General features: G+C 46.3%; 2 protein-coding genes across 2 annotated transcripts; both read right to left on the bottom strand.

Annotated features, from left to right (window-relative positions):
- Positions 1–94: 94 nt before the first annotated feature.
- LOC307074991 (uncharacterized protein) lies at positions 95–9478 on the bottom strand. The gene is made up of 8 exons (XM_079735451.1): positions 9216–9478; positions 7248–7529; positions 7006–7069; positions 3381–3664; positions 3137–3200; positions 2265–2548; positions 2018–2084; positions 95–1485 (listed from the first exon to the last, which is right to left on the bottom strand). The coding sequence occupies exons 3-8, from the start codon at positions 7016–7018 to the stop codon at positions 170–172; spliced, it is 2028 nt and encodes a 675-aa protein (XP_079591577.1). The 5' UTR covers positions 7019–7069; positions 7248–7529; positions 9216–9478; the 3' UTR covers positions 95–169.
- A 3611-nt stretch (positions 9479–13089) lies between these two features.
- Positions 13090–21098, bottom strand: LOC307074263 (uncharacterized protein; the record flags this gene model as incomplete). Its single annotated transcript, XM_079734280.1, has 8 exons — positions 20251–21098; positions 19711–19844; positions 18873–19129; positions 18627–18690; positions 16574–18097; positions 14678–14961; positions 14435–14501; positions 13090–13883 (listed from the first exon to the last, which is right to left on the bottom strand). Exons 2-8 carry the CDS (start codon positions 19796–19798, stop codon positions 13090–13092), a joined length of 3078 nt encoding a protein of 1025 aa, XP_079590406.1. The 5' UTR covers positions 19799–19844; positions 20251–21098.
- Positions 21099–25287: the final 4189 nt, after the last annotated feature.

Genomic DNA, 25287 nt, shown 5'->3' with positions numbered 1-25287 from the left:
TTTCCTGTCAGAAGTGTCAGAGAACTAAGTTCTTCATCACACAGATAAATTATTAGCAATAAAACCAAAGCAAATCAAAAATTGGAAAGCGTTTAATCGTGATTGTTTTTTTTAAAGCAGTAATAAATACAGGGTAGAGGTGTCAATGAAAACGTCCCGCTACCCCGTGTCAAAGCACCCCATTGCCCGTGTGCTTGAGCATGTGCAAACGCAAACTGCTTGGATCGCTGTAGCTGGCATTGCACTGCAGACAAACGCAGGGCTTCTCCCCGGAGTGAGTCCTCATGTGGATCTTCAGGGCGGAGCCATGACTGAAGCGCATCGTGCATTGGTCACACCTGTAGGGCTTCTCCCCGGAGTGAGTCCTCATATGGATCTTCAGGGTGCCTTTCCGACTGAAGCGCCTCGTGCATTGGTCACACCTGTAGGGCTTCTCCCCGGAGTGAGTCCTCATATGGATCTTCAAGGCCCAAACATGACTGAAACGCATCGTGCATTGGTCACACCTGTAGGGCTTCTTGCCGGTGTGAGTCCTCATGTGGATCTTCAGGGCGGAGCCATGACTGAAACGCATCGTGCATTGGTCACACCTGTAGGGCTTCTCCCCGGAGTGAGTCCTCATGTGGATCTTCAGGGTGCCTTTCCGACTGAAGCGCCTTGTGCATTGATCACACCTGTAGGGCTTCTCGCTGGAGTGAGTCCTCATATGGATATTCAAGGCGCAAACATGACTGAAGCACAACGTGCACTGGTCACACCTGTAGGGCTTCTTGCCCATGTGAGTCCTTATGTGGATCTTCAGGGCGGAGCCATGACTGAAGCGCATCGTGCATTGGTCACACTTGTAGGGCTTCTCCCCGGAGTGAGTCCTCATGTGGATCTTCAGAGTGTCTTTCCGACTGAAGCGCTTTGTGCATTGGTCACACTTGTAGGGCTTCTCCCCGGAGTGAGTCCTCATGTGGAGCTTCAGCTTGGATCTCTCTCCGAAGCGCTTCATGCATTGGTCACACTTGTAGGGCTTCTCCCCGGAGTGGGTCATCATGTGGCGGTTCAGGTAGCCTTTCCGACTGAAGTGCTTTGTGCATTGGTCGCACCCATACGGCTTCTCGTCTGTGTGGGTCCTCATGTGGACGATCATATTGGCACCGTTGGGAAAAACCTTGCCACCCAAGACACCGGTCCGGCTCTTGCGGCCGCCCCGATGCCCAGTAAGCTCCTCAAGGTGGACGAGCCGCACGCTGCAGTTCAGGCTCTTGGCCACGCTGTGGTCAGCGGACAGCGAGCTCAAGGCCTCCAGTTCTGACGCGGCAAAGAGGGTGTCATGTCCGTCCACCGCCAGTGGGCCCTCTCCTTGTCCGTAAACGCTAAGGATGCGCAGCTCCCCGTTGTGACTGGACATGTGGGAGGAGCCAGGGGCGTCCACACCCAGACTCTCCGAGGTGGCCCCGCGCTGCGTGCTGCAGTCTCTGATGTCATTGTAGTGTTCTTCAGAGAGGAAAACAGAGAAAGAGAGAAAGTAAAGGTTTTAATTCATTATTTGCACAAAGGGATACAGTATGTACTATGTACACACTTGTGTGTGTATTGGAAGAATTATATTTTGACATTCTTTCTTTCTAACTTCTATTTGTTGATTATGCATTTTCCTTGTCCCCCTTTGGGTGGTCAAGGGTTAAAGGCTCCAGCTGAGAAGGCACCGCTACGTCTCTGCCTTTTAAGGATGTGGGGAGGTCATTAAGACACAACCCAGGTCATCTGTTGTTTCCTATCAGCCGTTTTACCAATACTGTAGTTATATTGGGAGTCCGAGCTAATTCAGTATTCCTGAAACCTGTTTGCCATGAAGAAGATGTAAATCATTCTGCTATGAACTGTATAAGTAGTCCTCGTGTTTTAGCTGGGCTCTGGTCATGATGCTTTTCAAAAGAGGACCAGGCTTGTTAGCGCTGGTAGAATCGAGTACATTCTCAGTTGATCCAGGTCGTTTTCTTGCATAGATGCAATGTGTATTACTAACCTACAGCGGGTATGCCTCCACCAATATCCTCTTCAACCTTGATTGAAATGGTGTCTGGGGTCTGCTGCTTTACACATAAAGAAGGAAAACACACACAAGACATATTCTTTCATTTGCACAGAAAAGTTGTTAATCCCCACTTACGACACATTGAATCATAAAGGTTTGTGCTTTCTAAGGGTGTGTGTTGGAGTTGTAACAGAGGAAGCCTCTCTTTTGGATGGTGAATAAAAATATGATTTCCAACCTGCACACTCAGCTCCTCGCGGCAGACCAGCCACTCGCCGCGCTCCAGGCTCTTGGCCACGCAGTGGTTCGCACACAGCGAGTTCAGGGCCTCCACTTCTGACACAGTGAAGAGGGTGTCATGGCCGTCCACCGCCAGTGGACCCTCCCCTTTTTCGTGGACGATCAGAATCTTCAGCTCCTCCCTGTGACTGGCCAAGTGGGAGGAGTCAGGGGCGTCCACACCCAGACTCTCTGAGGTGGCGCCGCGCTGCGTGCTACGGTCTCCAAAGGCATCGCAGTCTTCTGCAGAGGGAGGAAAAAAAGCCAGAAACTAATTGTTTTAATACATTATTTGCATTAAAGGAGGCAATGTGTATTTGTACACGTGAAATAAACTATTTCAATGTATGTGAATTTAACAATGACACAGAGGGTTTAAATGTGTCCTGCAGACACAGATTCACAGTTTTGGAGAGGGATGCCTCCTCCAGCACCCTCCTACCTAGACTCAAAGCTCACGCGGGTGATCAGGTGGAGGAAACTCAACGAACACCAGCGCAAAAAGATCTGAGCACAACATGAAATGAGCATTACATGCGAGACAAGCGTAAATATTCTATTTTGACAATAAAAAGCGACAACGTGTCCTTCCCTGTAAGATGATCAGATAACATTTATACATTTTGAATTCATTGATGTTTGAGAATGGTCAACCAGCTCATGTGGCATCTGTCTTGAAACCCTTCTGGACTCTTGACTGATTCCATCTTTGAAATGCAACTCCCAAGTTTGACAGAAAAGAGGACCAGGCTTTTTAGCGCAGGTAGAATTGAGTACATTCTCAGTTGATCGAGGTTGTTTGCGTGCATAGATGCAATGTGTATTACCAACCTCCAGCGGGCATGCCTCCACCAATATCCTCTTCAACCTTGATTGAAATGGTGTCGGGGGTCTGCTGCTTTCCACATAAAGAAGGAAACACACACAAGACATTATTTCATTTGCACAGAATAGTCGTCAATCCCCACTAACGACACATTGAATCATAAAGGTGTGTGCTTTCTATGGGTGTGTTTTGGAGTTGTAACAGAGGAAGCCTCTCTTTTGGATGGTGGATGAGAAGATGATTTCCAACCTGCACACTCAGCTCCTCGCGGCAGACCAGCCGCTCGGCACGCTCCAGGCTCTCGGCCACGCTGTGGTCCGCAGACAGCGAGTTCAGGGCCTCCACTTCTGACGCGGTGAAGAGGGTGTCATGGCCGTCCACCGCCAGTGGGCCCTCCCCTTTTCCGTGGACGATCAGAATCTTCAGTTCCTCCCTGTGACTGGCCAAGTGGGAGGAGCCAGGGGCGTCCACACCAAGACTCTCTGAGGTGGCGCCGCGCTGCGTGATACAGTCTCCAAAGGCATCGCAGTCTTCTGCAGAGGGAGAGAAAAAAGACAAAGTAATTGTTTGATACATTATTTGCATTAAAGGAGGCAGTGTGTGTTTGTACACACTTTAAATGTACGTGTATGTAACATTGACCCAGAGGGTTTAAAATGTGTCCTGCAGACACAGATTCACAGTTTTGGAGAGGGTTGTCTCCTCCAGCACCCTCCTCCCTAGACTCAAAGCTAAAGCGGGTGACAAGGTGGAGGAAACTCAACGCACATCAGCCCAAAATGATCTGAGCACAACATGACTTGCGAGACAAGCGTAAATATTCAATTTTGACAATAACAAGCGACTAAGTGTCCTTCCCTGTAAGCTGATCAGCTAACATTTATACATTTTGAACCCTTTTGGGCTCTTGACTGATTCCATCTTTGAAATGCAATGACTTGTGTTTTAGCAGGGCGCTTGTTTTAATGATTTTCTAAAGAGGACCAGGCTTTTTAGCGAAGGTAGAATCGAGTACATTCTTAGACCCCGTCCACAAGGGCGAAAAACAAATCTTTTCCCCTCCGTTTTCCTTTGATGCGTTTCAGGAATACCTCCGTAAAGACGGACTCATTACGAAAGCGCATCGAGCTGTAGCAACGCTGTAGTAGATATTCAAGGCCACGGTGTGGCGCTGGTTCTCCACAAAATAAAGTTAAGCGCGTATAAAAACATACTGTCGAGGAGGAGACAGCAGTTACCAAAACCCTTTTAGATTGAGCAGAAATACTTTTTAATGTACAGTTAGTGATTCAATTTACCAAGGGGCAGTATTTAAAGCTACAAAAATAGTGCAAATAAAATAAAAGGAAAACAAATTCAACACAACTAACATCGCCCAGCAGGTGGGGGGGGGGGTTGCTTTATCTTATGACTTACATTTACATTTAGAGCATTTAGCAGACGCTTTTATCCAAAGCGACTTACAATAAGTGCATTTGTTACAATAAGTACATTTGTCATAAGAAGTGAAACAATATATCGCTGTTGGTACAGTAAAGATGTTCATAGAACCAAGTGCAAGTATTACAATCGCTAGGCTAACCCATTCCCCGTGTAAAGCAATGATAGCAGCTACTGTAGATGCTACACAATTAAGTACCTTGAATAAGTGCAATGTACAAGTGCCAGGACGTACAACATTCAATGGTGGCTGTGCATTGGTTTCTATGCAGAGTCGAGGTGAACTCTGAACAGGTGAGTTTTGAGTCTTTTGCGGAAGCTGGTGAGCGACTCTGCGATCCTGACATCGGTAGGGAGCTCGTTCCACCACTGAGGTCCCAAAATAGAGAAAAGTTGTGACTTCGCTGATCGACCTTTGCTTGCTCTTAGCGATGGCGGTACCAGACGTCCAGCTGAGGTAGTTGAGCGGAGGGATCGAGCTGGGGTGTGTGGCTTTACTAATGCTTGGAGGTAGGCAGGGGCAGTTCCATCGACTGCCTTGTATGCCAGTACCATCATCTTGAATCTGATGCGAGCTATTACAGGGAGCCAGTGTAGGTCTCGGAAGAGGGGGGTTACATGTGAGAACTTTGGTAGGTTGAACACGAGGCGCGCTGCCGCATTCTGGATGCGCTGCAAGGGTTTAATCGCAGAGGCAGGGAGTCCAGCCAGGAGCGAGTTGCAGTAGTCGAGGCTGGAGATGACCAGTGATTGGACTAGAAGCTGAGCTGCTTCCCTTGTGAGGAAGGGCCGGATCCTGCGGATGTTGTAAAGTGCAAATCTGCAGGATCGGGCCACCGCAGTGATGTTTGCGGTGCAGCATAACTGATTGTCCAACACTACACCAAGGTTTTTGGCAGTTGGAGAAGGAGATACAGTGATGTTCTCAACAGTGACCAGTAAGTCCATGTGTGGGCAATCTTTCCCTGGTATTAGGAGGAGCTCAGTCTTGTTGAGGTTAAGCCTCAGGTGATGGGCAGTTGTCCAGGTGCTGACTTCTGCCAGACATTCAGATATGCGTGTTGCAATCAGGGCTTTGTCAGATGAGGGAAAAGAGAGAAATAGCTGAGTGTCGTCAGCATAGCAGTGATAGGAAAAGCCGTGGGATGTAATTACAGAACCCAGAGATCTGGTATAGAGGGAGAACAGAAGAGGCCCCAGTACAGATCCTTGAGGGACACCAGTATCAAGTGTGCAAGGTTTGGACAAGGAGCCATTCCACGTTACCTGATAAGTGCGATTCATCAGGTAGGATGTGAACCAAGAAAGGGCAGATTCAGCTATGCCAAGTTCGGCGAGAGTAGCGAGGAGGATCTGGTGTCAAATGCTGCAGACAGGTGAAGGAGAATGAGAACCGATGAGAGGGACGAGGCTCTGGCTGTGTGCTTTTTTGAAGCCTGACTGGTGAGGGTCAAGCAGGTTGTTAGATGAGAGATAGGAGGACAGTTGGTTAGCGACGGCACATTCCAATGTTTTAGAGAGGAATGAAAGAAGAGATACCGGTCTGTAATTCTGGATGTCAGTGGTATCAGGGGTTGGTTTTTTGAGGAGAGGCTTTATTCTGGCAGTCTTGAAAGACGTTTGAACAATGTCAGAGGTGAGGGAGGAGTTAATAAGTGCGATTAGAACTGGCAGGATGTCGTTTGACACAGCCTGGAGGAGGGAGGAAGGGATAGTGTCAAGGGGGCAGGTGGTGGCATGGTTAGATGTTATAATTCTGTTGACCTCGTCTGAGGTGAGAGGGATAAATTGGGTAAAGACAGAGGTGGGGGTGGGGGGAGGGAGGATCGTGGCAGTGATAAAAGAGGAGCTAATGTCCTTTACTTTCTGGGTAAAGTAGGTAACAAAGTCATCAGCAGTGAGGCAGGAAGGAGGAGGAGGGGAGGGAGGGTTGAGGAGGGAAGAGAACAAGGGAAACAGTTTCCTGGGGTTTGAGGCGGAGGAGTTAATTTTGGTCCGGTAAAAGGCAGATTTGGCTGTTGACACAGTGGAGGTGAAATCAGAGAGAAGAAAGAGATAGTGAGATAGATCATTAGGACAGTCTGATCTCTTCCATTTCCTCTCAGCTGCCCGCAACTCTGCTCTATAGGTCCGCAGAGATTAAGACAGCCAAGGAGGGGGGGGTTGAAGATCGCGCCGGTCTGGAGTGGAAGGGACAGAGGGAATCCAAAGAGGAGGAGAGGGAGGATAGCAGAGTGTCAGAGGATTCCTCTGTATCTTATCCACACTGGAACCTGGTTTCAGAAAAGTGTGTTTTCGGGCAAAGAAAACGCTGTATCCGTCTGGACGGACGGCCCAGACGCATCAGTTTTCACCAACAAATGGGTTCCGTGTGGACGGGGGTCTCAGTTGATCCAGGTCGTTTGCTTGCATAGATGCAATGTGTATTACTAACCTACAGCGGGCATGCCTCCACCAATATCCTCTTCAACCTTGATTGAAATGGTGTCGGGGGTCTGCTGCTTTCCACATAAAGAAGGAAACACACAAGAAATTATTTCATTTGCACAGAATAGTTGTCGATCCCCACTAACGACACATTGAATCATAAAGGTTTGTGCTTTCTATGGGTGTGTGCTGGAGTTGTAACAGAGGAAGCCTCTCTTTTGGATGGTGAATGAGAAGATGATTACCAACCTGCACTCAGCTTCTCACGGCAGACCAGCCGCTCGCCGCGCTCGTGGCTCTCGGCCACGCTGTGGTCCGCAGACAGCGAGTTCAGGGCCTCCACTTCTGACGCGGTGAAGAGGGTGTCATGGCCGTCCACCGCCAGTGGACCCTCACCTTTTCCGTGGACGATCAGGATCTTCAGTTCCTCGCTGTGACTGGACATGTGGGAGGAGCCAGGGGCGTCCACACCCAGACTCTCTGAGGTGGCGCTGTGCTGCGTGCTAAGGTCTCCAAAGGCATCGCAGTCTTCTGCAGAGGGAGAAACAAAAGAGAAAGTAATTGTTTTGATTATTTCCATAAAAGGAGTCAGTGTGTATTTGTGCACCTGAAAGAAACTGAAAGAAATGTAACATTGACAAAGAGGCTTTAAAATGTGTACTACATACACAGATTCACAGTTTTGGAGAGGGATGTCTCCTCCAGCACCCTCCTCCCTAGACTCAAAGCTCAAGCAGGTGACAAGGTAGAGGAAACTCAACGAACACCAGCGCAAAATGATCTGAGCACAACATGAAATGTGAGACAAGCGTAAATATTCTATTTTGACAATAACAAGCGACTAAGTGTCCTTCCTTGTAAGATGATCAGCTAACATTTATACATTTTGAATTCATTGATGTTTGAGAATGATAAACCAGCTCATGTGGCATCTGTCTTGAAACCCTTTTGGACTCTTGACTGATTCCATCTTTGAAATGCAACTCCCCAAGTTTGACTCGTGTTTTATCAGGGCGCTGGTCATGATGCTTTTCCAAAGAGGACCAGGCTTTTTAGCGCAGGTAGAATCTAAAATCAGCCTAGAATCTACTACTTCAAAAGTAAATGTACTCAAGATGGAAAGTATATACCTTCACTTGTAAAGTGGGGCTGCAAAGTCTTTGAGGATAGCTGTGTGCCTACAGTATGTGTTTCCAGGTGGTCGGTCTGGCAGGCAACATCCCTTGAGGAGCAGCTGAATGTAAGCACTTGATGTGCTGCCCTGTGCAGTGACAAGGTCAAAATATAACTCAATTTATTACTTTGTGTATATATATATATATATATATATATATATATCAGGTGCAAGTTGTAAGAAGATCTAAGATAAGCATGTTTAGTAAATGACATTAGCCTAATACTTAAAATTAGATATATGAAATAGTATTAAATAATTTATTCGTTTACATATTTTATATATCTTAAAAGTTAATCTCATCATCTCAATACAATGACATCAAGCTCTGCTAATCTGCTAATAACCCTTTGATTTGAATCAGGTGTGAAGGGGAAACATGAGTGGGCATTTTTGTGCGTTCCAGGCAACCCGTAACCCGTGTTTTCACACCCTTCTACCCGTGAAAGTGCCCTGGAACGGCAGTCAAACCCGCAACTCACTACAGTGAATTCGTACTAGATCGATATGTACTCCCAGTTACAACTCGTAACTTACGAGCTAAAAAGTGTCCCTTGAAAGGAACACAGCCTTATCTCATCAGTATACGATAGAACTACTGCGGTCCCGTAGCTGGTAAAAGACAGTTGTATTCGTTCGTAGGGTGAGCAGACATTCTTAAAGATTCGCGACATTCCCTTGGTATCCAAGCAGTAGAGATCAGTGCCTGTACCCCCTTTGTTGAATTGTGCCCATTCTCGTGTGATCCCCCTGGATCGCAGAGTTGCGCGCTCAGTCAGAACGGTGATCCAAATAACGCGTTACTGTGTGTGTGTGTGTGTGTGTGTGTGTGTGTGTGTGTGTGTGTGTGTGTGTGTGTGTGTGTGTGTGTGTGTGTGTGTGTGTGTGTGTGTTCACACACATACCTGGTGCCATGATCTACCTTTACATTAGCGACAGTAACTGGGCTGTTAGCTGTAGAGCTAATGCTACATGAACATTAAGGGTAACAAGGTGACCATATACAGTAAACCAACAACATAATGTAGTGTTGGTTGACTCACTTGTCCGAGGTTTGTAGCTGAGCCGAGGAGAGTTGGTAGTGATCCAGACTTAATGTTCAGACGTTGAGCAAGTCCAGCTCTGTATTGGCCCAAGTTGAGGAAGCAGTCGTCGGTGAAATGTTTGGAGCAGACTGGCGCATCATTTCCAGAGAAAATAAAATTAACCCAGTGGTTCTTCAGAGGCTCGGATGAAGGAACAAAAACCAAACTTTTGTGTTAATTTGTACATCCAGAATACTGAGAAACTGCCATGCTTCGCTCGTTTGCAACATAGACCGAAAGGACAGCGGACTCAAACATGGCCGCCCATTCATTCCTATGAAAACTGCTCTATAGAGTAGGGCTCGTAAGTCACGCCCCTTCCGGTAGAGCCCATGGGACCTTTGAGATCGTAAAATATGAATGGGTTTCAATGGAGAGAAAGTAATTATTTTCTGGTCCCAGTCTTTATATGCCCTGGATTACAAATATGTTGTTTGTGGATTTAAATGATAATTTTTCATGTCAAGAGTTTGACCGTTTATTGTGCAATTGTTCGTTTAAAGGCTGTAGAGAAAACACAATGAGAAAGACTACCTATCTCGTAAGTGCCGTCACGCTCCCTGCGACTGGCGTGGACAAGACCGACAATCTCCCCACCGGCATAACTGAAACTCTCCACATGCCCCGATTTATAATGCTTTTCACCTCTTTCGATGCTTTTATCCTCCCCTTGGAAAAAAGCCAGGTTTCCTGAACGCAAACAATATCAGGTCTGACGTCTGCTTCTTCTATAAACGTTAAATTCTTGACCATTTGAAATCAAGCTTCTAGCATTCCACTGCAAGAGAAGGAAAAACATTTTTATATCAACTATAATGGAGGGTCTCTAAACTATCATTTAGATACCCTCCATCATTACTTCCCCTTAACATACCATGAATATCTTCAGATTTCAAATCTGTAAGGCCCTAAAAGTCTTCTGAAGCTTCTACCACTAACTTAACTCTGTCACTTTTCTTTTCTTGCCGTACTGCCACATAAACAACTTTGCATATAAATGACTTTCCTGGTTGGGAGCTTCGTGAGGCCTGACCTCTGGGGCACAACGTCTCTCTGAGTAAGATTTCCACTGATGTTTTGAACCGACTCATTTCTCCTTGTTTGCTTGCTTTCACTAGCATTAACAGTTTTAAGGGCCTCAGCATATGATACTTTGTTAATGATCTTAATTCTCTGCTCTTCTTTGGCTTGCCTCTGTACCACACATCCAGCGAGAGCCGCACTATGCTCTCCTCCACAATTACAGCTTTTAAGCTTAGCATCTTTTTTGCATTTGGCATCCTCGTGCTCCCCTCCACATTTTGCATTTTTAATCTCTGGGGAGGTTTCCCTTTCCCCGTAATTTTCTTTTTCTTTTTTATTGAACATGTTTAAAAATCATACAAAAAAAATAATGAGCAATAAAATCCAAGAAATACAATTAAAAACAAACAAATGGGATCCTCAGGATCCTAAGCAACAAATACAGGGTTAGATAATACGGTTAGATTGACATAATAACGTTTTTTATAATTATGATGATGATGTTCAGCTCGTAGGTTAAAACAATCGAAGCTTTTGGAAAACACAATAACAAAATATGTGAACAGATTAACCGAAATCATCAAACAAGAAATAGAAAAACAGAAATTCACTGCTCCAGCTCATAACAATTCATTATTTTTTTTCTAAAGATTTTTTATAGTTTTGATATAGTGGTACATTTTAAGACTTTTGAATTTTTTCTTATTGGTGGTTTGTTAAATATACAGGTTCCTCTTTGATGAATGACTAAATGAAAGACATGAGGCCGTTTATCAAAGCCATGTTTTAGTACTCTGTTATTGCATGTGGAACCACTAGAGGGCGGTGAATCCACTTCGGTGCAGTTCACCTTCTGAACTGCCCCGACACACACACACACACGCACGCACGCACGCACGCACGCGCGCACACACACACACACACACACACACACACACGTCTGTGTATTCTGTGCGCCCAGCTCAGACCAATGGCATTCTTTTTCATATATTTTTATCACCACATGATAGGACAATTCAGCGAATCAATCAAATAGGCTGCCTCCCTCAGCAGCATTTGCGCAACACAATTACAGAGAGAAGAGATAGATAGCTAACTAGTAGAAAGTTGTAAAAGCACTTTCTGCCCATTCAATGGAGGAATTGGACTCCCCAAGCAATGTTATACTTAAAAGGAGCAAGTAAGTTACATATTAATTTATTCTTTCGGCCTGTAGCATATAAACAATTTAAGCAATTGTCCCATATTTCAAAATGCATTTGAAATAGACCTTGAGACTCATAAAAAAATGGACGCTATAGGACAGTGATCATGATTTGCCTAAATATCAGAATAACAAACAAGGTTCCAATAGCAATAGTTAGTGGAATGGCCATGAAGTAGGTCTGTATATGCAGTGTAAGCTTGACCAGGCCCATTTCAGGATGTGTTACATAATTCACACATTCATACCAACAGGCCACATATGTCCTTGGCGATTAGAGAGGCTTCTTTCTCACCCTAGGGTGGGATTAAAGTCACAACACATAGCCCAGGGGCCAGAACGATACAGGTAACGCATCCTTCAGATGCCCTACTAAGTGTACCTCCACGCGTGCCGATACAATTCCCCTCCTTTTGCGTCAGAGACTAGACTAAACCTTTACCAAATAAAGTGAGTTAGAAGCGATCCTAATTCGAGTACATTTTCTAAAGAACACGGCCGATGTAGGCTATGAATCTGAATGAATTTTTAGCTAGTGGGCATCCCAAAAATTCACCAGAATACAGGAAATCAAGTCTACTAAATTCTGGGGGAGGACCCCGAGACCCCTATCCATTACTGCACCCCATCCACAAATTTGACCACCAGCCGCCACTGCAAACAGGGAGTGAAGGGCGACCAATGCTAGGAATCTTCTGACTGTCCCATTAGAATAATGCTGCATTCTAGAGGGAGAACCGGCGTAATCTGACTCAAGCATCACTGAGAGCTATACATTTAACCAGAGACCTTTTTAAGTGGATAATCTTCAATCATTATTGCCTATTAAATCCAACTAGAAAATAATGGCAGTAGAAAGACAGCAATTAGAAAGTCAAAACAAGAGGTAGTTGGCATTAAGCTAACAGAATGAAAAGGTAAGTGAAATTAACACAATCATGTATAATGTAGGATTAAACTGTCTATTTCACAAGTGAACTTTGCAGGATTTTTGTAATAACAAAGGTAACGGTAATGAGTGTCGTGGAAATATCAAGCATAACTTTAATATACAATTGTATAAACCCTGTTTATGTAATAACTAGTCAATTGAAAGGAATTTCTATACATTCTCCTTGGACCTAGAGATACCTCCCATCCTCTCTAATTGAAAGGTGTTGTGATAGTTTATTTGCATTGCAATTGTTTGGTTAGATTCCTTTAACCGTCTTGCAGCCATGTCCACTTCACCCCTATTGTGGATTGCAATTTAACTTGGTCTCTCCTCTGGCCAATCCTAAACTCCACGATGGCCACTCCCCCTCACCTTTGTATTTACCCACGATGTGAACGTTTCCTATAAGAATCATGTAAACCCATCGTCTCATTGAATGTATGCTTGGTAACTTTGCTGCCTGTATCTTCCCATCATCAAGCTCTAAAATGTAATTAAATATTTTGCAGAGGTCATATGTGTCAGAGAAATAAGTTCATCACACAGATAAATTATTAGCAATAAAAACAAAGCAAATCAAAAGTTGGAGAGCGTTTAATCATGATTGTTTTTTTTAAAGCAGTAATAAATACAGGCTAGAGGTGTCAATCAAAGCGTCCCGCTACCCCGTGTCAAAGCACCCCGTTGCCCGTGTGCTTGAGCATGTGCAAACGCAAACTGCTTGGGTCGCTGTAGCTTGCGTTGCACTGCAGACAAACGCAGGGCTTCTCCCCGGAGTGAGTCTTCATGTGGATCTTCAAGGCGTCTTTCCGAATGAAGCGCATCGTGCATTGGTCACACCTGTAGGGCTTCTCGCCGGTGTGAGTCCTCATGTGGAACTTCAGGGCGGAGCCGTGACGGAAGCGCATCGTGCATTGGTCACACTCGTAGGGCTTCTCCCCGGAGTGAGTCCTCATGTGGATCTTCAGGGTGCCTTTCCGACTGAAGCGCTTCGTGCATTGGTCACACTTGTAGGGCTTCTCACCGGAGTGAGTCCTCATGTGGATCTTCAGGTCGCTTTGCCATTGGAAGCGCATCATGCATTGGGCGCACCCGTACGGCTTCTCGTTGGTGTGGGTCCTCATGTGGACGATCAGATTGGCATTGTTGGGAAAAACCTTGCCACCCAAGACACCGGGCCGGCCCTTGCGGCCGCCCCGATGCCCAGTCAGCTCCTCAAGGCGGACGAGCCGCACGCTGCAGTTCAGGCTCTTGGCCACCCTGTGGTCAGCGGACAGCGAGCTCAAGGCCTCCGGTTCTGACACGGCAAATAGGGTGTCATGGCCGTCCATCGCCAGTGGGCCCTCCCCTTGTCCGTAGACGCTCAGGATGCGCAGCTCCCCGTTGTGACTGGACATGTGGGAGGAGCCAGGGGCGTCCACACCCAGACTCTCCGAGGTGGCGCAGTCTCTGATGTCATTGTCTTCTTCAGAGAGGTAAACAAAGACAGAGAGAAAGTAAATGTTTTAATTCATTATTTGCAGAAAGGGATCCAGTATGTACTTTGTACACACTTGTGTGTGCATTGGAAGAATTATATTTTGACATTCTTTTATATATTCTATATTCTTTTATATGTTGACTTCTATTTGTTGATTATGCATTTTCCTTGTCCCCCTTTGGGTGGTCAAGGGTCAAAGGCTCCAGCTGAGAAGGCACCGCTACGTCTGCCTTTTAAGGATGTGGGGAAGTCATAAAGACACAACCCAGGTCATCTGTTGTTTCCTATCACCCGTTTTACCAATACTGTAGTTATATTGGGAGTCTGAGCTAATTCAGCATTCCTGACACCTGTCTGTCATGAAGAAGATGTAAATCATTCTACTTTGAACTGCATAAGTAGTCCTCGTGTTTTAGCAGGGCTCTGGTCATGATGCTTTTCCAAAGAGGACCAGGCTTTTTAGCACAGGTAGAATCGAGTACATTCTCAGTCGATCCAGGTCGTTTGCTTCCGTAGATGCAATGTGTATTACTAACCTACAGCGGGCATGCCTCCACCAATATCCTCTTCAACCTTGATTGAAATGGTGTCTGGGGTCTGCTGCTTTAGACATAAAGAAGGAAACACACACAAGACATATTCTTCAATTTGGACAGAATAGTTAATCCCCACTAACGACACATTGAATCATAAAGGTGTGTTCTTTCCAAGGGTGTGTGCTGGAGTTGTAACAGAGGAAGCCTCTCTTTTGGATGGTGAATGAGAAGATGATTTCCAACCTGCACACTCAGCTCCTCGCCGCAGACCAGCCACTCGCCGCGCTCCAGGCTCTCGGCCACGCTGTGGTCCGCATACAGCGAGTTCAGGGCCTCCACTTCTGACGCGGTGAAGAGGGTGTCATGGCCGTCCACCGCCAGTGGGCCCTCCCCTTTTTCGTGGACGATCAGAATCTTCAGTTCCTCCCTGTGACTGGCCAGGTGGGAGGAGCCAGGGGCGTCCACACCCAGAATCTCTGAGGTGGCGCCGCGCTGCGTGCTACGGTCTCCAAAGGCATCGCAGTCTTCTGCAGAGGAAAATTATTTTTACAGAAAGTAATTGTTTTGATACACTCTTTGCATAAAAGGAAGCAGTGTGTATTTGTACACGTGAAAGGAACTCTTTAAATGTATGTAACATTGAACCAGAGGGTTTAAAATGTGTACTGCAGACACAGATTCACAGTTTTGAAGAGGGATGTCTCCTCCAGCAACCTCCCATTGTCCCATTGTCTCCCGCCGGAGCCCCGCTGCCCGCCGCCACGAGGCAACACCGCAGCGGGTCGGTGGTGCCTCGGCGCTGCCCGCTTCCGAGACGGTGGTGCCTCGGCAGCGGGGCTCCGGCGGGAGACAATCGCGGGCAACAATCCCTTTCTCCTCCGTGTCGTGGTTCATGTACTTCAGGGAGTCAAAGCCAAAGGTCCTTTCCCCCCCAATTCCTTCTCAACCATGGCTGAGATAACCCCCACTACGAGTCTCGTTGTGGAAACACCAGAGACGTCAGAGAACCTGACGTGTTATGCGCCATAACACGTCAGAGAACCTGACGTGTTATGAGCCATAACACCAACAGCAGAACGGTTACCCAAATAGGTGTACAACAGTCGACAGTCGTAGATCAATGTCTCATTGGCGGGCCGAATTCTCTGGGCGGGCAAAGCAGAGAAGGGGCGGTAACCTGGCCCCTTATGACGACATATGGGGCCAAAAAGGCGGAGCAGGACACCTAGTGTTCGTTTTACACCTAAAGCTGGTTTCACACCGCCGCGTCGCAACTCACCGCCTCCATTCATCTCCATGAGGGAAGGCGGCAGAGGGGAGGAGGTTACAAAAGCAGCTGAAAGCCAGGAAGCGGTTGCCGCCCACGTAAACGCGTAGATTTTGCCCTACCGCTCAGCTTTCCCCGCGTTGAAACTTTTGGCAGCAGCCGCCTGGTGGCGTCAGCAACAACAGCCACTTTTGAAAACGCCTAGCCCTTCACACCGCCGCGCTGAACCCTCCGGCAGCGAGGTGGTTATCAGGGCGGTTGCCGTGCGGCGGTGTGCAAGCACCTTACACCATTTCTAGCTACTGGGGAATCATAGGCAAGCTAGGGGAACTCATATTAATGTTAGAAAACCTCATAAAGTTAAATTTTCATGCCATGGGAACTTTAAAAAAAGTTTTTTTTTGCAATAATGTCATTTATTTTCTGATAAAGTAAAGAATTTTGACTATCGACTTTTACAGTGTTGGATCGGAAGGTCGAGTTGCTGGGTTATTTTAAACAGACCTGAAAAGCTGAGACCAACCTGCAATTGGTGTCTTTGAATCTGAGTTCAATCTATACACAAGAGGCCTCAGACATTTAAAATGAGACAGAAATGATATACTTCTTGAATAAATCACTTTGATTTTAAAAATTAATACAAACTGTCTTGAGTCTGTGATGATGTTTTTGGATATATAATATAAATTTACTCATAAGTAACTGCAGGAAATTGATAAAGTAAAAGTGTATTTGACAATTCCACCACTTTCTGTATTAAAATTATGATGTAGAGTTACAGCGTGTACAGGCCTTAAATATTCCCTCCGTTTCAAGACGCCTTATATCATGTTAAGATTTATGTGCCAACCCAAAATAATCTCTGGTCTCACCCTGGCCATCCCACTGAAAATGTTCTTGCTCCGCCACTGAGCGCTTCATGCATTGGTCGCACCCGTACGGCTTCTCGCCGGTGTAAGTCCTCATGTGGATCTTCAGCTTGGAGCTCGGACTGAAGGTCTCTGTGCATTGGGCACACCTGTAGGGCTTCTCGCCGGAGTGAGTGCTCATGTGACGCTTCAGCTTGGAGCGCTCTCCGAAGCACTTTGTGCATTGTTCACACTTGTAGGGCTTCTCCCCGGAGTGAGCCCTCATGTGGTTCTTCAGGGTGCCTTTCAGACTGAAGCGCCTTGTGCATTGGTCACACTTGTAGGGCTTCTCCCCGGTGTGAGTCCTCATGTGGGTCTTCAGGGCGGAAATATGACTGTAGCGCTTCACGCATTGGTCACACTTGTAGGGCTTCTCCCTGGAGTGAGTCCTCATATGGATCTTTAGGGTGCCTTTCAGACTGAAGCTCATCGTGCATTGGTCACACTTATAGGGCTTCTCCCCGGAGTGAGTCATCATGTGGGTCTTCAGGGTGCCTTTCAGACTGAAGCTCATCGTGCATTGGTCACACTTGTATGGCTTCTCCCCGGAGTGAGTGCTCATGTGGAGCTTCAGGGTAGCTTTCTGACGGAATCTCTTCGTGCATTGGTCACACTTGTAGGGCTTCTCGCTGCAGTGAGTGCAAATGTGGCACTTCAGGTCGCATTGCTGTTTGAAGCGCTTCGTGCATCCGTCACACCTGTAGGGCTTCTCCCCAGAGTGAGTCCTCATGTGGATCTTCAGGTAGCTTTTCTTTCTGAAGCGCTTCGTGCATTGGTCACACTTATAGGGCTTCTCCCCGGAGTGAGTCATCATGTGGCCCTTCAGGTGGCTTTTCAGACTGAATCTCATCGTGCATTGGTCACACTTGTAGGGCTTCTCCCCGGAGTGGATCCTCATGTGAAGCTTCAGGGACCCGTTCTGACTGAAGCGCTTCATGCATTGGTCACACCTGTAGGGCTTCTCGCCGGAGTGAGTCCTCATGTGGGTCTTCAGGTTGCATTGCCATTGGAAGCGCTTAGTGCATTGGTCACACCTATAGGGCTTCTCCCCGTAGTGAATCACCATGTGGCGGTTCAGGTAGCCTTTCCGACTGAAGCGTTTCATGCATTGGTCGCACCCGTACGGCTTCTCGTTGGTGTGGATCATATTGGCATTTTTGGGAAAAACCTTGCCACCCAATACACCGGGCCGGCCCTTGTGGCCGCCCCGATGCCCAGTAAGCTCCTCAAGGTGGACGAGCCGCAGGCTGCAGTTCAGGCTCTTGGCCACGCTGTGGTCAGCAGACAGCGAGCTCAAGGCCTCCAGTTCTGACGCAGCGAAGTCATGGCCGTCCACCGCCAGTGGGCCCTCCCCTTGTCCGTAGACGCTCAGGATCCGCAGCTCCCCGTTGTGACTGGACATGTGGGAGGAGCCAGGGGCGTCCACACCCAGACTTTCCGAAGTGGCGCCGCGCTGTGTGCTACGGTCTCTAATGTCATTGTTGTCTTCTTCGGAGAGGAAAACAAAGACGGAGAGAAAGTAATGGTATTATTTCATTATTTGCACCAAAGGATACAGTATGTACTTTGTGCACACTTGTGTGCATTGGAAGAATTATATTTTGAGATTCTTTCTGAATTCTTTTTGTTGATTATGCATTTTCCTTGTCCCCCTTTGGGTGATCAAGGGTTAAAGCCTCAAGCTGAGAAGGCACCGCTACGTCCACGCCTTTTAAGGATGTGGGGAAGTCATAAAGACACAACCCAGGTCATCTGTTGTTGCCTCATCACATGTTTTACCAATACTGTTGTTATAATGAGAGTCAGATCTGATTCAGCATTCCTGACACCTGTTTGCCATGAAGAAGATGTAAATCATTCTACTATGAACTACTATGAAGTAGTCCTCGTGTTTTAGCAGGGTGCTGGTCATGATGCTTTTCAAAAGAGGACCAGGCTTTTGAGCGCTCGTAGAATCGAGTACATTCTAAATTGATCCGGGTCGTTTTCTTGCATAGATGCAATGTGTATTACTAACCTACAGCGGGCATGCCTCCACCAATATCCTCTTCAACCTTGATTGAAATGGTGTCTGGGGTCTGCTGCTTTCCACATAAAGAAGGAAACACAAACAAGACATATTCTTTCATTTGCACAGAATAGTGGTTAATCCCCACTAACGACACACTGAATCATAAAGGTGTGTTCTTTCTATGGGTGTGTGCTGGAGTTGTAACAGAGGAAGCCCCTCTTTTGGACGGTGAATGAGAAGATGATTTCCAACCTGCACACTCAGCTCCTCGTGGCAGACCAGCCGCTCGCCGCGCTCCAGGCTCTCGGCCACGCTGTGGTCCGCAGACAGCGAGTTCAGGGCCCCCACTTCTGACGCGGTGAAGAGGGTGTCATGGCCGTCCGTCGCCAGTGGGAGCGCAACTTTTCCGTGGACGCTCAGGATCTTCATTTCCTCGCTGTGAATGGACATGTGGGAGGAGCCAGGGGCGTCGCGCTGTGTGCTACGGTCTCCAAAGGCATCGCAGTCTTCTGCAAAGGGAGAAAAAAAGATTGTTTTGATACATTACTTGCATAAAGGGAGGCATTGTGTATTTGTACACATAAAAGAAACTCTTGAAATATATGTGTACCTAAAATTGACAAAGAGGGTTTAAAATGTGTACTGCAGACACAGATTGACAGTTTTGGAGAGGGATGTCTCCTCCAGCACCCTCCTCCCTAGACTCAAAGCTCATGCGGGTGACCAGATGGAGGAAACTTAACAAACACCAGCGCAAAATGATCTGAACACAATGACACGCAAGGCAAGCGCAAATATTTTATTTTGACAATAAAAAGCGACGTGTCCTTCCTTGTAAGCTGATCAGCTAACATTTATACATTTTGAATACATTCAAAAATTTGAACCCCTCTGGGCTCTTGACTGATTCCATCTTTGAAATGCAACTCCCAAGTTTGACTCGTGTTTTATCAGGGCGCTGGTCATTATGCTTTTCCAAAGAGGACCAAGCCTTTTAGCCCAGGTAGAATATAGCATCAGCCTAGAATCTATGCATTCTAGAATCTACTACATCAAAGAAAAAAAATACTCAATGTGTAAGGTAACATACCTTCACTTGTAAAATGGGGCTGCAAAGTCTTTAAGGGTAGCTGTGTGCCTACAGTAGGTTTCCAGGTGTTCGGTCTGGCAGGCAACATCCCTTGAGAGAAGCTGCTGAATGTAAGCACTTGATGATGTGCTGGCCTGTGCAGTGACAAGGTCAAATTAGTACTACATTTTTTACTTTGTATATATTCCAGGTGCAAGTTGTAAGAAGATATAAGATAAGCATGTTTAGTGAATTACATTAGCCTAATACTTAAAATTAGATGCATGAAATGATATTACATGATTTATTTGTTTACATATTTCATAGTTCATATATCTTACAAATTCATCTCATCATCTCAATACAATGACATCAAGCTCTGCAGAAGTCTGCTAATAACCCTTTGATTTGAATCAAGTGTGATGGTTGAGTGGGCTATGTATTTAGGAAGAGTTAACAGGCAATAATTATCTCCTCATCAATAAAATGCTAGAACTACTACGGTCCCGTAGCTGGTAAAAGACAGTTGTATTCGTTCGTAGGGTGAGCAGACATTCTTACGGATTCGCGACATTCCCTTGGTATCCAAGCAGTAGAGATCAGTGCCTGTACCCCCTTTGTTGAATTGTGCCTATTCTCGTGTGATCCCCCTGGTTTGCAGAGGTAAACACTCATTCAGAACGGTGATCCAAATAACAAAGGAGTGTACAACACTCTCGTTAGTGTGTGTATTTACACACATACATGATGCTATCTACCTTTACATTAGCGACAGTAACTGGGCTGTTAGCTGTAGAGCTACAGCTACATTATAAGGGTAACAAGGTAACCATTTACAGTATAGAAACACAATGATATAGCGTTAGTTGACTTACTTTGTCGAGGTTTGTAGCTGAGCCGAGGAGAGTTGGTACTGATCCAGACTTGATTTTCAGACGTTTAGCAAGTCCAGCTCTGTATTGGCCCAAGTTGAGGAAGCAGTCGTCGGTGAAATGCTTTAGGCAGACTAATAAAATTAACCCACTGGTTCTTCAGAGGCTCGGATGAAGGAACTAAAAATACACTTGTGTTAATTTGTACATCCAAACATTGATCAACTGCGATGCTTCGCTCGTTTGCGAGCCATAATGTCTCTCAAGGAAAGAACGTGGCACCCACTCACATGGTCGTGGCTCATTTTCTCCTGGGCGGTCGGGCCAAATTCTCGGGCAAAGCCGAGAAAGGGGAGGTAACCTTTCCCCGTAATATTCTTTTTTTTATTGAACATGGTTAAAAAATAATACAAACGAAATAAGAGCATTCAAATGCAAGAAAAATAAGATTTCAGAAGATTTGTTTAGTTTTGATATAGTGCTACATTTTAAGCAGTTTGCATTGGTTCTTATTGGTGGTTTGTTGAATAGACTGGCGAAGTCACGCCTCTTCCGGTAGAGCCCATCGGACCATCGGCATAAATTTCTGTGCAATCCAATATAACTGTAGTTGCCGGGAACGTACATTTAAAGCAAGCTGGCATGAGTTCAACCACAGTTTTCCTTGAAGGCCACATTTGAAGTGATCCCAACATAAAATACACAAAGTTGACCCAGGTCACACAGATCCTGCTTACTGTTGACTGCGATGATGGACAGGGACGCGGGAAGTGGGGGTGCTTAGGGTGCTGTAGCACCCCCGCCCCCCCGGCGGCCCCTGGCTGTAACTGCAAGTGAGAACGTTTTCTGAACAAATCAATACTTTTTTTTTAGAGTATAATTTTATCATACAACATGATTTTTCATTAAATTATTGACATCCACCCTTTTCATGATATTTAGCATATTATCATTTCATTTTATTTAGAACATTGTCTGTGTAGGCTGACGTAGGCTATGACGCACAACGCAGAACAATGCTATGCGCGGCGGGAAAATTCAAAAAGTCAAGCTTGTTACAAGTGCAACATGTTGCAGAAAATATGTATTTCAGATTTTTTTTGGCCCGAAGAAGGCAAAACTTCATCAAAACACCAGCCGGTCATCCGATTCCCTGTCAGCAGCCCGCTGTCTCCCCAGCACCCCTGAGGAGGAGAGTTCATGTTCACAGAAGCTATTACTGCAAGACGGCGCCGGCAACAATGGTGCTATTGCTAGCCCCCGCCCTCCGGTCGAGCCTAATATCGACTGCGCCGGCAACAATGATGCTAACCCCCCTCCGGTCGATCCTAATATCTTGGCTTTGGCTAACGTGCAACTGCCGGCAGTCGCAACAACTAGTTATTCTGTTGGTGAAGAGCCCTGCCAGCCAAAGGAGTTTGACTTCCCAGCCAGGCGATCGGCAAGTGAGAACTTTAGCAGGTCATTTAAGGTTGGTTGGTTTGGCCAGTGGACGTGGCTACACTACGTGAGGGAAACCGACACCGCGTTATGCTTCGTGTGCTGCTCTGCAATAGAGCAAAAGCTTGTCGGGGCTGACGGGATAATTAATGCTGGCAACTTCATTAAAGGAGGGTTTGGCAATCGGCGAAAGGCAGGTGAAAAGTTTTGGGAGCATGAAAAATCTCATTTCCATACAGAAGCCATAAGCAAGCTGGCGGCATTGAAAAGAACCCCAATTAATGCGCTTATATCACAAGCAGTAGCTAAGGAGCATATGACTGCGCAGACTGTTGGACAGACTGGTTGGCAAAAAAGAGCAAAGACGGACGGTTCACTTGACGGAGAAACCGTCACTTTCCTCAGATCAGACAACTCGTAACTCTGGATGAAAATTAAGGCTTTTTATTGTCACTTTCCTTTGTAAACCTTTAGAAATAACCTCCTGAATCCTTGTTATAACGCTGTGTATAATCCCGGACCGCAACAGCTTGTCGGCATGTTGTTAGTGTGTGAAATTCAGCACAGTATCAGCCGAGTTGACTAATTTCCACATTGTTTACTTGCTAACGTTTGTGAATAACAGTTGCTAGTTGGCAGAGTTAGTCTTTTTACAGAGAGCAGACTACTCAGAGCGGAGCCCTGAATGTGACGTCATCCGTCATCTCGTCTCTGTAAACAATGGATGTTGCGCAGCATTTATTATGACGTCATTATATAGACTCTCTCTCAGCACCCCCCCCCCCCCCCCCCCCCCTCGGACTGACTTCCCGCGTCCCTGATGATGGAAACGGTTTGTAAGGTCCTTGTGATAACTGGGCAGAGTAATTAAAACATGTTAATCCGCTGGTCCACTGGGTGGCAGCAACTCTCTGTTACGGTTGAGTTACCCTATAGTAAAGCACAGAACAAGTTCAGTCAGCGATGTGCCCCGGTTTTGCCATGTTAAATTAAGCTACACACTGTCAGGAACGAAATAAAGCTCCTTCAATGTGCAATAAGAAGCCTCCCGTGAGTTACTACATAAATGGCGACGAGGATAAACAAAAGCCGATGCCTCGTGGGGATACAAGCAAACAGTAAGACTCTGTAAAGTTGCTGCATTAGCATTAGCGAATCCGAATCGGACGTTCCCCGGAAATAATCATGGCGGCGTCCTTGGTAGGAAGCACCGCTCCATTCGACAGTGAGAAGCAGACGTGGGAAGAATATTGTGAGGTTCTCCACCATTTTTTTGAAGCTAATAAAGTCACAGATGCAAGTCGGCAGAAAGCTATATTGCTCAGTTCAGTGGGAAGTCAGACGTATAGCCTCGTGAGGAACCTTGTCAGTCCCGCCAAGCCCGGAGACAAGACGTTTGCCGAACTGGTCAAGATTTTAAAGGAACATTTCAACCCCAAACCCAGCGAGATTGTGCAGCGGTTCAAGTTTAATTCCAGACATAGGAAGCTTGAGGAAACAGTAATGGAATACATCGCTGTGCTAAGGAAGTTAGCACTGGATTGCAACTATGGAGACAAGTTGTCTGAGATGCTACGCGACAGACTGGTTTGTGGAATCAGAGATGACCGCATTCAGCGCCGGCTGTTGTCAGAGCCGGATTTGACCTTTGAGAAAGCACCAAAGCTGGCACAAGCCATTGAGACAGCCAGCAAGGATGTAAAGGGGTTACAGTCTCTGGAGTCTACACCCTCACACATGAGGGCACCTCAAGCAGTGCACAAAATGTCTACAAAGCAGTTCCCCAGTAAGCAGCAGCACCAGTATAACGCTTGGTACAGGTCTGGAGGTGAGCAGCACAAGGCTGGGGACTGTAGGTTTATTAAGGAAACCTCATAAGTGTGGTAAAATGGGCCACCTTCAAAAAGTGTGTAGGTCAGGTGGCTTGGTTAGCACTTCACAGGCTAGAGGGGGTGGAGTACCAACCGCGAAGTATGGCAAAACTCAGGGAACACATTATGTCAGCCAGGGGGAGGGCGCCATAGACGAAGATGAAGTCATGTTCACACTTTGCAAACTAGATCAACTAGACATACCAGCATAGGAGCCATTTATACAGACTTTGACTGTTAATGGGGATAAACAGCAATTTGAAATGGACTTGGGGTGTGGGGTAACAGTAGTGAACCACTCTGTGTACAAAACCTTATGGGGAAGGAGGTGCCAGAGCTACGCTGTAGTAGAGTTTTATTGTAGAGTGAGGCTAAAAACATATACAGGACAAATTAAATGTTGTGGGAGCAGCAGTGGTTAAAGTACAGCTTAAACAGCTAGTAGAGAACTTACCATTGGTAGTGGTGGCAGGTTCAGGCCCTAGTCTAGTAGGCAGGCACTGAATTAAGAGGTTAGGTTTACAGTAGAGACCAGAACCCCAGATCCACCATGTTCCGACAGAGACCCCAGAGAAGGCACAGCGGAGACCAGAGCCACACATACTCTAGGTTAAAGACGAGACTTTGTAAAATATATGTGGACAAGGAAGCAGCCCCCAGGTTTTTTAAAGCCAGACCCATCCCATACGCCATGAGAGGGAGAGTTGAGGCTGAAATCCACCGTCTCTTTGCCGAGAAGATAATTTAACCAGTAAAATATGCTGAGTGGGCAGGGACGGTGGTCGCTGTGTTGAAGCCAGATGACACAGCAAGGCTATGCAGAGACTACAAACTGACAGTGAACCAGATCTCAAAACTGGAGCAGTATCCAATCCCCAGAATTGAGGACCTGTTTGCCATTCTTTCAGGTGGACAGAAATTTACAAAGTTAGATCTGAGTCACGCTTACCACCAGATTCCATTGGATGAGGAAGCAAAAAAGTATGCAACTATAAATACACACAAAGGCTTGTTCACATACAGAGTGCAACCTTTTGGCGTTTCATCATGTCCGGCTATTTTCCAACGTACTATGGAGGGACTGCTGCAGGGCATCCCTCGTGTGGTAAATCTTCCTGGATGACATCCTGCTGACAGGAAAAGACGACAAAGAGCACCTGCAGACTCTGACCATGGTGCTCTAACGGCTATAGGAGGCCGGTCTAAAGCCGTTTCTCAATTTGCATTCTTTTCTGTACTTGTGTACTTGCGTTCTTGTGAAAGATCATCAGTCGTAGCCCAAGTACTGTTCCAATTCAAAGTATGCATCAAGTCAAGTACTGTTGTAAAACCCGGAAGTGTTGTTGATGCGTTCTTAAATTGTCCATTTCATCGAGGATGCATCGGTCATTTCTCACATGAGAAATTCCACGTGG

Source organism: Pollachius pollachius (assembly GCF_949987615.1).
Source record: "Pollachius pollachius genome assembly, chromosome: 4".
Lineage (NCBI taxonomy): Eukaryota > Metazoa > Chordata > Actinopteri > Gadiformes > Gadidae > Pollachius > Pollachius pollachius.
This window is presented reverse-complemented; position numbering and strand designations above follow the sequence as displayed.